Source organism: Mercurialis annua, linkage group LG2, assembly GCF_937616625.2.
Source record: "Mercurialis annua linkage group LG2, ddMerAnnu1.2, whole genome shotgun sequence".
NCBI classification, from domain to species: Eukaryota; Viridiplantae; Streptophyta; class Magnoliopsida; order Malpighiales; family Euphorbiaceae; genus Mercurialis; species Mercurialis annua.
In genome coordinates, this window is record NC_065571.1 from 11888728 (window position 1) to 11904039 (window position 15312).

The 15312-nt window shown below is 29.3% G+C and overlaps 1 protein-coding gene across 1 annotated transcript; it reads right to left on the reverse strand.

The window, feature by feature from the left end:
- Window positions 1–14079: 14079 nt before the first annotated feature.
- LOC126668972 (uncharacterized) lies at window positions 14080–14624 on the reverse strand. The gene has a single exon (XM_050362235.2). It carries the CDS (start codon window positions 14351–14353, stop codon window positions 14147–14149), a length of 207 nt encoding a protein of 68 aa, XP_050218192.1. The 5' UTR covers window positions 14354–14624; the 3' UTR covers window positions 14080–14146.
- Between the last annotated feature and the right edge of the window lie 688 nt (window positions 14625–15312).

Genomic DNA, 15312 nt, shown 5'->3' on the forward strand with positions numbered 1-15312 from the left:
CTGAAGATTGGCGTAATTTGATAGAGCAAGATGCAACTCTTACAGCTCTTCATGCTCAGCACGATCAGCTCCGGTGGAAGAATTTTGGTTATGAATTCACAGTAATTGATTTCGTGAAGCTTACTTTTGAAGAAGGAAACCTGCAATCTAATCTTCCTTTAGTTAGTCTTTGAAAACAGAAAATACCTCCAAGATTATAGTTCTTTATATGGCTTCTTTGTAAGGATCAAATTACTACTAAAAGTTTTTTTTATCAGAGAGGTCTAATTTCAAAAAGCAGCTCAGCTGCACCTTTCGTTTGTCGGATGAAACTAATGGCAGTCACATTTTCATTCACTACCCCTCGGCCGGTAGATTTTGGATTGCTTTTCTTCGTCGGTTAGGTATTACAGGGTGGTCCTTTTCGGGTGACCCGGTGAGCTTCTATTATCAATGGATGGGTTTGGGAAAAAATTAACATAAGAAATATTTGGGAATCTATTTGGTTTTTCAATATTTGAGAGTTATGTTAAGCAAGAAATAGGAGGACTTTTGATCAAGAAACGATAGATTACGAGAACTTAGTTGTCAAAATTCACAACCACAACTTTTCTTATCAGAAAATGATGTATTTAGAAATCTAGTTTTTTTTTTGCAAGAAACTAGTTTTTTTTTGTCTTCTACTCCTTATGAATGGACTAATCTAATCATCATTTTTAAAAGGTCAAATGACTAAAAAATGTCAAACCTTTTATGAAAGTTTCACAAAAATTCAAATTTTTCAATTTTATCCAATTTGTCATGAAACACATAATTTCGTTTCAATTATGTCCAACTGCACAATTTTGTTTATGTATTGTTCATATGTGGTATTGCCAAATCAGCGTCATGCATGCGCCACATGAGCAAAATCATGTAATTGGACATTATTGAAACGAAATTATACGTTTCAGGACAAATTAAATAAAATTGAAAGATTTGAACTTTTATAAAAAAAAAGTTTAAAAATTTATCTTTTTTTTATCATTTGGTATTTTTAAAAAATATTTTTAAAAATTAAGTTTTAGGTACATGAATACTTTGATTCTCGTGTACGGTAGTGCCAAAATTTTCTTATTTTTAACGTAATTTAAGGTCAAAAGATATACACCCATTATAGCATAATATTGTAGAAAACAAAATATTAAACAATGTAAGAGAAACATAGACACCACCATTCACGCCCGTCAGTCGTCGTCGAGCCCGTGACTATAGGCGAGAGTGGCGTTAGCAGGCGTCAACACTATCAACATTGTTATTCTAACTGCTGAAGTATTCTCTTATCATATGGTCAATTATCTTAGTTTTTTTTGTTGAGAATATCAACTATTTTACTATTTTAGTTAGTGGCAATATCACATTTATACGTGTTTAATTTTATCGTTTGCTACCTTAAATTGTATTCGAACGATCTAGTCCATAAAGCCTCTTACAATAAGGTGGCGCCGTGCCATCCTAAGAGCATTTCACTTTAAAGAAATTTTTAGTTAGACTAAGTGTATCACGTCGTCATCCATGGAATAATCTATAATATTATGGCACGCTATTAAAATAAGAACTAATATCATAAAAATTCACCAATTTTACACGTTTTAATCACGCAGTTTAAAGTTTCTCATTTTCATGCACGAACTACCACTTTTTCTCAAATTTATACACATTGCTGAGGTGTCACGGCTCCATTGGTGTAATTCGTTGAGGTGGAGGTCATTTTACACCAATGAATGAGTGACACCTCAGCACCGTGCATGAATTTGAGAAAAAGTGGTAGTTCGTGCATGAAAATGAGAAAATTTACACTACGTGATTAAAATGAAAAAACATGTGAAGTTCGTGATTTTTTTTGACATTAAACCCTTAAAATAATGACACTATTATAATTCTTTTGTTACTTTTTTCAACATTGAAATAGTAATATTACGATAGTGCCACTATTTTAATAATGTGTCATAATATAATAGAGTTGATCCATAGGTGACATGGTACACTCGGTTTATGTAAGAAATTTTCTTCACTTTAATGTTAAATTAATTTCATAGTTTAGCACTAAACCATCTATTTAAAAAAAAAACAAATTCAGAAAAGTTAAAAATAATGTAATTTTCTACAAAATGTAAAAACCAAGTAATACTTTTTTTTAAATGAAGTAATTGTAGCAAATTCTTAATTAGTGTCTAAATTCCGATGTCTTTATTTATAACAATTGAAAACGCCAAATAATAACTAATGTAAATAAAATTAGAACATATTCAATTCTGTGCCAAATACTCTCGCAATGCTATAATTTAGTATTTAAAATAGAAAATACATCTTCATTGTTGTGCTATTTCATGTACTAAATTTGGCATATGCTTAAATTTATGCCAAATTTGTTAGATAGTTTAGCATATGCCAAAAAAAAAGTTTAGCATATGCCAAATTTGTTAGAAAGTTTAGCATATGCTAAATTTTAATACATATTCAAACTATTACAGATTTGCCATTAAAAACTATAACCACGTGTACAGTTTATTTATCTGATATTTTTCTAGAGTTTAGCTATTACTTTTCCTATTTTTTTCCATTATTTTTTAACAGATTCCGTGCTCTTCTACTTCTACCCATTGTTCTTTTTTTTCTTTTGATTAATTTTTTTTCATAAATCAACAATAATGGATGAGATATAACAAAATAATGGATAAAGAATAGGCTTCTTTAAATAAGTACCCTATATGACTATACTTAATTAGATTTTTACTGTTGACCAAAAAAAAGTTGATGACATAGTTTTTAAGTTTTCAAATTGCACAAATAACTTTATAATATTTGAGGATTATTGTCAACTATAAAAAAGGAAGTAAGTGGTTAAAAAAAACAAAATCTCATACAAAATCTTAAAGCATAAATATATACCAATTAATATTCAAGAATCTTTAATAATCCTTAATTATAGTAACTGATAATTTAAATTATATGCCATAAACGGAAAAAGGGAAACAAAAAAAATAAAATGATTAAAAAAATGAAAATAACAAATATTTGAGAAATAAAAAAAATCCAGCAAAACAAGAAATTCATCAACTCATCATAAACAATCAACAAATATGAATACACAATATAAATTCATTTATTTGTAAAAAAAATCGATATACTGTCAGTTTACATATAGTTAACCATTAATAAATTAAATTTAATAAAAAAAACTATTAACATCATAAAATCATTTTTAGATAAATCTAATAATAATATATTCCTCAAATTAACAGTACACCAAATTAGTTAACTGTCAATTAACCAGTAATCACTTATTAGTTAACTTTAACTAATAAAAAAAAGATAATTAACATTATAATAAGTACATGTTTTAGATAACAAACACAAGTATAATTAACTAATAGTTAACCGTTAGGAAACATATACTTACCCCCTAAATATTTTCAAAATTATTCAAATATAACAAAAAAACAACTGAATATCAAATTTCAATTATTTTAAAAATAATCATACATATAAAAATAACTGTTAGTTAACTATTAGTCACATATTAGTTAACTGTAATTAAAAAAAGTAATTATCAATATATATTCATGTTTTATATAAAAAATCATACAAAATTAGTTAACTATTAATTAACCATTAGAAAACATATAGTTATGTCACGACCCAAATTATTGAGCCGAGACCGGCGCTAGGGAATGGGAGTGGTAGCTCCGAAACCCGTAGCAAGCCTAAAACCACTCTAACTTTTTTCGCGGAAACGCAAACACAACTATCCTATAGACATATAATAAGAAAGACACGTTTACAATCATAACATAACATCATATATAAACACATCATCGATACAATCATAGTGGGCATTTCACTTCCGTAACTGGTACGTACTAGCCATTCTATCGATCAATACAAAAACTGACAACCAAAAGATGTCATATCAAACAAACATTAAACACGTACACAACCTATAAGACCTAACTATACTAGGCTAAGACTCGTCACACGTATACTACTGCAGCACCAAGGGGTCTTGTACCCAGCACACCAAAGACGGTTTGTCTGATCCGACTCTATACACCTGGAAAACATCAATGTGAGGGGTCAGTATTTGGGGAAATACTGAGTGAGATAACACATTACTAAGGTATTATAGAAAATAACATCGCATTTAAAACAAAACACATATATACAAACATATTATACTTCAAGCATTTGATCCGATCGAAACCCTAGTCTCTTAGCATGCATACTGAACACCATCACAACATTTAACGATCGATCGATATGAGTCCGGGATAATTCAACCAGTCAACTCGCAGATACAATCCCCGGGATAGTTCAACCAAGTAGGCCTTGTATTGCATGCACAAACAAGTATGATAAACAATCAATGCAATCTCTATCTATGACTTACCCGGACGCTGGTGATCACACAGCCTATTGACACCCAATAGGTAGCTTGTTTCCCCCGGATCATATACTAGTTTTCACAATCTATATATGTTCGATAATACGATGTATAAATTCATTTCTATCGATAAAATACTATAGCATGCGATGTAGTTTAATATTATATTTATAATATAAAAACTATCTATTGCGTAATAATACTCAAAGTAAAGTTTAACTCACAACAATCGCTATTCCTTATATTCAAACGTAAGCTCCATACGTCATTCAATCTCTTAGCGATTCCAGCTCGTCGATCTCGTACTTCGTCGATGTATCCACTTCCTATTCAAATCATACGTACGTTTAATTCATAAACGTAGGCTTAATATCAAAATCCCATTTCCTTAAGGCTAAAAGTCCATTTTAGTTCCTCGGGCAAAAAGTCAACTTTGGTCCCCGCTGACCCACTGCGCGCTCGCACAGGGTGATGTGCGTCCGCACACCTTGGGTGTGCGTCCGCACACCATCACTGGTGTGCGTCCGCACACCGCTGGTGTGCGTCCGCACACCATCACAGGTGTGCGTTCGCACACCACGTGCGACCTGAACGCAGCTCCTGAAAACGTCGTTTCCGGGCTTTCCGTCGTGCTATCTTCCGCCATACACGTATAAAACCTCATTTCCTTCAAAACCCGCAACTTCGTTTTTCCAAAAACGTTAAAAACGATCCAAAATCATTAAATTCCTAATTATAATCAAAACGGCTATATACTCGAATTTTCCACCAAATTCTCAGATTATTACCTTAAAACGATACTTGATATCGATAAAGAATTCGATTCTGAAGAAATTGCCGCTTGAATCACTTGAATCGGACGTCGAACGGCGAAACGGCGGCGAAACGACGGTGATCGTCATTTTCTCTCTTCTCTGGATCATTCCTTCTGATCCTTTCCTCATTTCCTTATGCTTAAGGAATTCTTATATATATCTTGGTTAATGTACTCTTTTAATCCTTCATTTCTTTAACTTAAACCATTTCTCTTTTAAACTTTCAATTTTAACTAAACGGTTATTTAAACTCGAATATCTACGTATTATTTATATCCCAATAAATAATACTACTCCAAAAAAATAATTATTTTCGTCGATAATCTTCCAATTTCTATTCTCGAGGCTAAATTGGCTAATTTTCACTTTGGTCCTTGAATTCTTCAAAATTGACAATTTAGCCCAAAATGAATCCGCGTCCAAATTTTAAAAGGTCTCCGATTGACCTGAAACTTTTACTACCAATACTATAAAACATTTCGCGGACCTTGGCGAAATAATTCTATTTTCGGACTTAACTGGTTAAATTACCACTTTAGTCCCTGAACTCTAGTTTGTGACTTTTCTTGATATTTTTCCTTATTTTCTTATTCCAATCCATAAACAATTACGTCCTACTCCATATTATCCTTTTCTTTAATATCCAATATCTTTATTTCTGTAACTCCGGTCCTTCTCTACCGGACACGTTGTACTGAACGGCACCTGAACTTTACGGGGTATTACAAGTTAACCTTACAATAATTAACCATTATTTTTACATTATTGCTAATATCTCAATTAAAATAAAAAAGACAACAACTACCAGCCACCGCGCCTTCGTTCATCGTTCGCTTTCGTTCATCGTCCGCCTATCTTCGTCCTACTCCAACGACTTCTTTCTTCGTTCAACTCAAACCGCCTTCGTTCATCGTTCGCCTATCTTCGTCCCACTCCAACGACTGCTTTCTTCGTTCAACTCAAACCGCCTCCGTTCATCGTTTTTTTCAGCAGTTTGACAGAAAAAAACTGCAATATAAAAAATAATAAAGACGATTCAAAAACTTTAGAAATGCTTGCAGAATTAAAGTTTTTGTTATAAGTTAACTAATTGTGTACTAATAGTTACCTAATGGTTAACTAACATGGATAGTGACAGTAATTATTTTTAAAAAATGCAGGAATGACAACGTTGAAGATTGTTGTTTATTATAAGATCAAAGGAATTTTAATTAAAGACGATGCAGAATTCTGAACTCTAAAAGCAATAATATATAAGGAATTTTTAGAACAATAACCTTGACATCAACAGATTTCTTGACGTTTCTGTCGTCTCCTCCATGGCTTCATATCTGCGATTTTTGGACGGCGGCAGCTTGGCAACGGCGGGCTTGAGACAAATAGTGGCTGACGGTTGCAGCAAAAGACGAATTCGATGGCGGCCGCGATGGCAGAGGGCTTGCGTCGGAGGCGGCTTGAGAGAGATGAAGAGATTTCTCGGTTGAAGGTGGGTTTTTTGGCAGCCCTTGTTTTCACCATTTTCAGAAGATATTCAACCTAATTTCTAAACAAAATGGAAAATATTTTTCTAATGATAGGAGTTACAGATTGATAGCAAGAATCTAGGGAAAATATATGAGGAAAAGGAAAGTGCATAAAGATTGTGGGTGTTATCAAAATAACGGCATTGTATTTCTTTAATTTAAAAAGTGTATTTGTGTAGAACATAAATTGTTAATTCAAAAAAAAAAGATGGCAACTGTAAATATCAAAAGAGAACTTACTCACCGTATAAATCTAATTAAGTTGTCCCAACCAAGTAACTGAACTAATTTTTTCTAAAGAATATGAGTTCAACGAAATGGGTACTGTAGTTTTTCTTGTGCTGTTGTGATTTGCAAAAAGGTAATAAAATAATTTTAATGATAGATTATTACTAAAGGAGGACAATTAGGTTAATTTGATGAAAAATTAAGACTTTTAAGGTCCATATATTTAAAATTGGTTGAATATTTATAATTATTGAGAATTTTAAAATAAAATTATTTATAGAAATGTAAATTTAGCATTTTATTTAGTATTTTGCAATAGAGTAAAATTTAATAATTTATTCTATATGTAGAATTATGCTATTTTTATGTTATAAATAGCACAAAATTACAATATGTGATGGAGATGCGCTTATTAATATTATAGATTGTAGGACTATATTGTTTGTTTTTTTTACCATGTAAATATTAATTTTCATTAGATTAATACAAAATATTTTTATTCTATGGTAAATTAGATAAAAGTTAAACTAAAATGATACACCCTTCATCCTACATAATTGTTTAAAAAAAAATTAATAATTTATTTTTAATTTTTTTATGTTATATTCAATGCATCATTTCTCTTTAAAAAACATATTTTTAAATACAATAATTGAGAAAAGTAAGATAAAATTCATGTAAATAATATTTTAAGAATGAAAATAGTCAATTATAATAAGATAAAAAGAATTATTATCAACTAGATTGAACTAGAGAAAGTATCATTTCTTTTTTTTGTTTTTGGATTATGTCAGAATTTTTTAAAAAAAAGGCTTAATCAATCAAAAATATGAAATATTTTAATCATTTATTGTACCTTTTTTGCAATTTTTATATTTTTGATATTTCTTGCCAATATTAGAGGGTAAAATGATTCTTTGTTCAGAATCTTATAGACATCTATAAATTTGTTGAAAATTTACAAATGTGAAAGTAAATTTTTTTGCTAATTAAATAATTATTCTTCTAATAGAAAAGTTAAAAGTAAGAATTCAATTTAAGATAAAATTATAAGTTCACATTTTTGTTTCTAAAACTACAAAAATGTGTATAAATTTGAGAAAATTAGGAAAAATACTCTCTTTTTAAAAATAATAGGATTTCCTACCTCAAGAAGGAAAAGATAGAGAAAATACCTCACCCTTTTACTATAATTATTTTTTTACTCTAAGACATATTTATATTATAATTATACCTACTTTTTATTATTATTTTACTCTAATCATATTTCTTTTACTCTAATCATATACTATCTGTCATTTTTTTTCTCTTTCTCTTTCCTTTCTCTTTCTTCTTCTTTCTCTTCTCTTCTCTGCTTTCTTTTTTTTTCGCCATTTTTCTTCTTCTTCTTCTTCTTCTTCTTCTTCTTCTTCTTTATTCTTCTTTTCTTCTCCATTTTTATTCTTTTTTTCGTCATCGTTCCTTCATCGATCCGTTGTCGCTCCGCCATCGTTTCGTCGTCGCTCCGCCGTTCTTTCATATTTGATTTTAGCGATTTTTTTCTTAATTCGTGGTGATAAATACAATTCATTTTAACTTTCAGATCTAAATAAATTAATCTTGATTTTTTTCAATTTTAGATCTAAAAAGCTGCATGAAAAACGATTTTCTGCACAAAAAACGATTTTCTGCAAACAAAACAGCATCTGATTATCATATGAGTATCACTGCATTATCATCACATTATCATAACACTGCAGAAAAAATTATTTTTTTTATAAAAAAACAGCCTCTGAATATCATATGAGTATCACTGTATTATCATAACATTGCGGGGAAAAAATTCTGCATAAAATAATGTTTGATTATAAAATCGTTATCATAATATTATCATATTTTGTTATCATAACATTATCATATGATACCGAGATGATGATATTCATGGTATCAAGATGATAATGTTATGATAATATCTATGATTATGTTATGATAAAACAATATTTGATTATCATGTCAGTATCAGTATATTATCATGTTGTTATCATAACACTACAGTAAGATAACTAGATGATAATGAAATATGATAATGTTATGATAATATCTATGACTATGTTATGATAAAACGGTATCTGATTATCATCTCAGTATCAGTATATTATCATGTTGTTATCATAACACTGCAGTAAGATAACTAGATGATAATGAAATATGATAATTGGATGATAACGTGCGCAAAAATATAATTACAGAAGGATTTATGATAACCAGATGATAACAGAGTAAAATCATAAATATTTTTAAACCCAGAGTAAAAACATAAATCTGAAAAAAAAACGTGAGGTATTTTCTGCAACTTTTCCGTGTTGAGGTAAAATGTGCAAATATTTTCATTTTTGGAGTAAATACCTAAACTTCCCTATAAATTTGAATCTCGTCCAAATGCCATGGGCTAATTTCCTCTTTACGTGCATGTTCTATTGTCATGGTCTAAGGGCTCCTTACAGGTCCAAAACAAACTCAGAATGAGTCTACACCACAAACGTCAGAAAGTGTCAAATTGTAGTTTATACATCTAAATCAAATTAATTCTTTTTTAAATATATATAATTGCGGGAGAAAAAAATGCTTGTGAGAGAAATTAAATGCACGACCTAACAACATGTTGTCCAACACTTATACCATTTTATCTATAGCTTATTGGTAATTAATTTTTTTATTGCAACCAAAAAAAAATTCAACTAACAATTTTTAAAAATAAATTATTATAGTAGTTTTGTTGAACTTTATTTATTTTAATAGTTTACAATATTAAAAAGGCTACATGGTCAAAAAAGGCCAAATCTTTCATAAAAGTTTCACAAAAGTCAAACTTTTCAATGTTATCCAATTCGTCCCGAAATGCATGATTTCGTTTCAATCATGTCAAATTATGCAATTTTGCTCATTTGACGTTTACGTGGTACTGATGTGGGCACATAAGTAAATTTGTGTAGTTGGATATAATTGAAACGAAATCATACGTTTCAGGACAAATTGGATAAAATTAAAAGATTTGAACTGTTATAAAATTTTTATAAAAAATTTGACCTGTTTTGATCATATGTCCTATGAAAATGACTAAAAGTGAGTGAACTTTATTTCCAAATAAAAAGAGGAAAGTATAGGCTTTATACCTTTTGAAATTTATTTACAAAGATGTTTTAAATTTTTAAAATTATAATTTCTAATTTATTATTTCAACAGTTTTAACTTATATTTAAATTTTATTTATAATTTTACTGAAACAAGATAATGATGGTCAGGACAGCAGCGAACGGTGAGCAGCTGTCGAAATCCAATGAATGGTTGCTGAAATTTGGCTATTATTTTGATCAGGTGACGATAATCAATGGTAGTTGAGAGTATCTCAGATGCTATTCTTTATTTTAAAAAGTAGGATTGAGATTCTTTCAAGTTCAAATGAACTTGAGGGGGTCATGTTTACGATCTACATCGTTCACTATAATATGAATGGTGTAGATTAATTTGATTAAAATTGTACCTTTTTGATTTACACCGTTCATATTACAATAAACGGTGTAGATCGTGAACATGACCCCCTCAAGTTTATTTTAAACTTGAGAGAATCCCAATCCTAAAAAAATAGAGGATTGTGATTCTCTCAAGTTTATTTTGAACTTGAAGGAGTCATGTTCACGATATACACCGTTTATTTTGTAATGAACGGTGTAGATTAAAAAAGCACAATTTTAATCAAACTAATCTACACCGTCCCTTTTACAATGAACGGTGTAGATCGTGAACATAACCTTCTCAAGTACATTTGAATTTGAGGGAATCCCGATCCAAAAATATATTTGTCAAAATTAAGAGCATCTTTAATATAAAAAGTAAAATATTCAATTTACATCCAATAGACTTTTTAAATTCTAACCTTTATTCATTTATTTATTTTCCTTTAATTTAATTTTTTTACTATTTCCCTCAATATTCTAATTCGTTTATATTCTTGACTAAACTGAAAAAACAAATTTAAATCTAATAAAAATCAAATTTATGATTAGTTTACCCAATGATCATATAAGCTATTTTTTTTTTCAAATATGAACACAAATTTGATACTAATTTATCCAGTAATTAATTTGATGTGTTCTATACATCTTTCAAATCTCAGTTTAATTTCTAGAATTCTGTTTGATGTATGTTCATCCAAGTAAAGATTGATAAAATTTTCTCAAACGTACCAAAAATACCATCAATTTGTGTCATTATCATTGCAAACTTAAAATGCCTTAAACATATCTGCAACTTACATAAAATCTGGGTTTATATAAAAAACAAATACAGTAAACTATCAAAAGATATCATTTAATCGTTTCTAAATCTTAGTTCTATGATTGGTTTTTGACATTTAGTTGAAAACTGAGAGTTTATGCAAAAATCAATTTTAAAACTTTCTACATTATTAAATCAAAAGTTCAATTAATTTTTTTCTTCTCAAGTAAAAATGTTTTGGTGAATTCCTTTTTTTATAAAAAAAGTTGTGTTGTATTTAGTTCTTCATTTCTTCAAGAATATGATTAGTTGAATGAGTGTTGTTGGAAGACGTGAAAAATATTAACTGTATTTTAATAATTCTGAATTTGAGATATTAAATCAATTATGGAACGAAGAGTGAAATTTAGCTCTATAGATGTGGAACCAATTCTTTATTTAAAATTTATGAAATAAAGAATCCATTGAACTCTTATTTTATAGATTAACTTTTTAATTTATGGCTTAATAGCGAAGTTGCATTTATGGCTTAATTTATGGTCTAGAAGTCATTTTTGGTGTTCTTCGAAAGTGTTTAAAAAGTCTCTTGGGTCCTTATGAGTTTGAGTATGGTCAATTTTAATCCGTCAAATTTACAAATTGGCCTATAAACTCTTAAAATACTGCAATTGTCCAATTTTCTAAATTTAGACTGCAATGTTTTTGAATTTTTATGAGCTGTTAGTTGTGAAAATTTATTTTAATTTGTCTTTTTTTATTATTTCAAAACAACATAAATCTCACATGAAAAGTGTAGAGCTTCAATAATGAATTTATAAGGGTTTATGCAATATAGGCTCATAAGTGTGTTGAGGGGGAAGCAATGGGCTCTCGCCCCCCTCTCCGGAGTAGGCTTGTGGGTTGGGGTTCAGGATGAAAGTCAAGTGGGCTTGTCCGAGACTTGACTAAATTTTTTGCAGCCCGTTATAATTTTATTTATTAATTAATAATTAAAGCCTTATATGTGAGAAGGCCCTATTTTAGCATATGTAAAATTAATTTTGGTCTAAGCCTAAAAATCACGTTTTTAATTAAAGATCCTCCACTAACTGATTTCGGTTTTGTTTAACTTAACCTCTTTTACGTCCTCATTCATTTTGCTTGCTGATTACGAATTTAAAATTTAAATGAGATCATGACTAGATTAGTGGGATACGAAATGGTATCAAAAATATTATTCACTGCTACTTCTGATCCTACTTTTTTGAATAAGTAGAAGGCTTAGTTGTATCCTGGGGTATACGCAAATACTGTGAAATATACTTTAGGTTAGTGAAACATTTCACGCCTCAGAGCAAAAACACTCTGTTCATTTCTTCAAATTACACAACACTGTTTACGCCTAATTACATTTAAATCCTTCAAATTTATAACTGTGCATTGATTGCGCATGCCTGGATTCCGACAAACAAGTCGATAGCTCGTCATCCGAACAAAATTATCTGGAAATCATCATTTAACGCTTCAGTCACTTATCACTTTTTACCTGTTCGGAAAATAAATGTCTACAAGTAGTTGAAAGGATGTCTATAATGTTACTCAGGCTACTAATCATCAAATATTCCGTCTTTCTCAAGCCTGGAGAATCACTCAGGATAATATGCATCTCAAATCAAGGTTTCAGGTATCACATTTCAGTTTAGTATCTCGGAAGTTCAATATTGAGGTTTGCAAAGTTTTGTATTCTAAATTGCTAAGTTTTTGAGTTTTTTAGTGTGTAATAGTAGTGCTTTTCCTTAATATAATAGCCTTCTTTGATAGAAAAAAAAAAACAATAAATATATTGACAATGCCATGTCACACACCCTTGTCCAATTCGTAACTGTTAATGCACTTCAATATTGACATTCTTAATGATCCTCTATTCCACTAGACAAGTGTTGCTTCGATTTCTTTATCATTTGCAATAATACCCTAATTCCATCATAATTTTATTCAGCTATTGGTGAATGACACAAAGAAATAATATAAGAAAAAGACAAAAAGGCAAAGCTATTATACAAAGCGAACCAGTTAAGATGCCCATTGATTAATTTGAGCAATCTATAAATTTAAATACTATAATACATTTTTAGGTGGGATTTTAAATAAAATGTTAAAATTCATGAACTTTTAATATCTTCCTTTTCAAATGATTAGTTTTTCTAAATCCATAAATTTTAAAACAAATTATTTTCAAACCCTCACATTTGTCATAATTGATATTTTAATCCCTCTTATTTTAAAATTGAACATTTTGGTCCTACAATTTGGTCCTTCAATCTATTTTTGTGTTAGTCAACAAAGTTAAAAAAGTTAGGGGTAAATTGATTTCAAAATTGAAGGAACAAATTGTAGACAATAATAAAAGCGGAAGACCACATCATTTCTTTTTAATTTATCATTTGATTTTTAAATAAGAGGACCAAAAGGTGAAATATGATATATGTGGGGGGTTTTAAAGTAATTTGTTCAAAATTTTATAAAATATATAATAGATCTTTTTAAAGATAAATTCTATAGAATTTATTCATTTAGAATCTCTTGATTAATTCAAAACTATTTACCAAAAAAAGATGAGTTCAAAGCTGTGTCTAACTCTAAATATTGTTAAAGTGCAAAAATTGAGTGAAGATTCTAGAGATAAGTAGGTTAAACATTTGCATTGAATGATTCTTTCCCGTAGCAAAATAACAAGAAAAGCTAAATATTAACTAATTAAAAAAGAATATCTAATGACCAAAACATATTATTCAAATCTGAAATTATAAATTCTAGCTTTATTTGTCATCCTAATGAAAAAACTAAAACCAATAAATACATTCATCATTAAGAAAAATTGAAATGAGAAATAGTCAGTTTATTGTGTGTATATTTTTTCAATTTCATATGAAATAAGTGATATTTTATCTATAAGATTTAAGAATAGCTCCACAAAATGTACAAATAATAGCTTTCCAAGATTTCCAATAAAATGGAACACAACAAAACCTTGTGGCGGTTCTCATGTCAGCAACACTAGCTCCGCAGCCACACCGCGAACAACTTCCGGCCACCGGCTTGCATCTCCCAATCCGTCTACGTTGGTCTACCAAGAAACAGAAACAAACCATTGTGCAGTATTTCTAGAGAGAAAAGAGTTCAAATTTACTTCTCAAATTCTGAGTACTATATAATGGCAAAGAATGCAATTATATATGTACATAATAATATGGTAAAAGTGGAGCTACTAGGGTGTGGCGGCGATGATCCTGGCCATTGAAAGGTTGACAATTGGATGGTTATTAAGTAATTCAATAGATAGACTTTGTGGAATATTGTTAGTGAAATAGGATGTAAGACAATGATGGTTTGATTTTTTTTTTTCATCTTTAGTTTTAAGTAGCAAGTAGCTATCAATTTTTCATCCTAGTTAGTGTATAGCATGTGAAACATGCTTGGTGTAATTTTCTTTTTCTAAATAGAATTTTAGGATTAAATTTTTTAAAAAGAATATGCAATTTTTTTAACTTTATTGAATTTTCATTTGTTGATTATAAGTTAGTACTATAGTAAAATCTGACTAAAAAACCGATGTGGAAGCATATAATGCAAAAAAACTTAGAAATAATAACAAAAATTAATTTAATTTTTTTCTTCTATTTTTCTGTAGTTAAAGTAAAAAAAATTCAAAATGATTAGAAAACAATAAATGAATATTGTACTAAAGTGAAAAATTAGCATAGTCAAATTAATTGAAATAAATTTGACAAATTGCAGAGAAATTATAAAATTGAATTAAATTTATAAATTTTACAAATTTTAAATAGATTTATAAAAATTAAACAAAATTGTCTTTTATAAATTAATAAACAAATTTAAACATATTTAATATAGGCACATTCTAATCTATATAGATGGACGTGGTAGGGTGAAGATCAATCAAATATTTGATCTCCAAACTTTTATTTTTTTGGTGCATAATTTATGAGGTTTTCTGAACGGTTCTCAACTATCAGCCGACATTTTTAAGCCTTTCACATTTAAGCTAATTCCCACCCGAGTAGTGCAGGTCTCTTGCAGGAGGCAGACT

Coding starts and splice junctions, on each gene's coding strand:
- LOC126668972 (XM_050362235.2), bottom strand. CDS start 14,353: ATGGTTTGTTTCTGTTTCTTGGTAGACCAACGTAGACGGATTGGGAGA.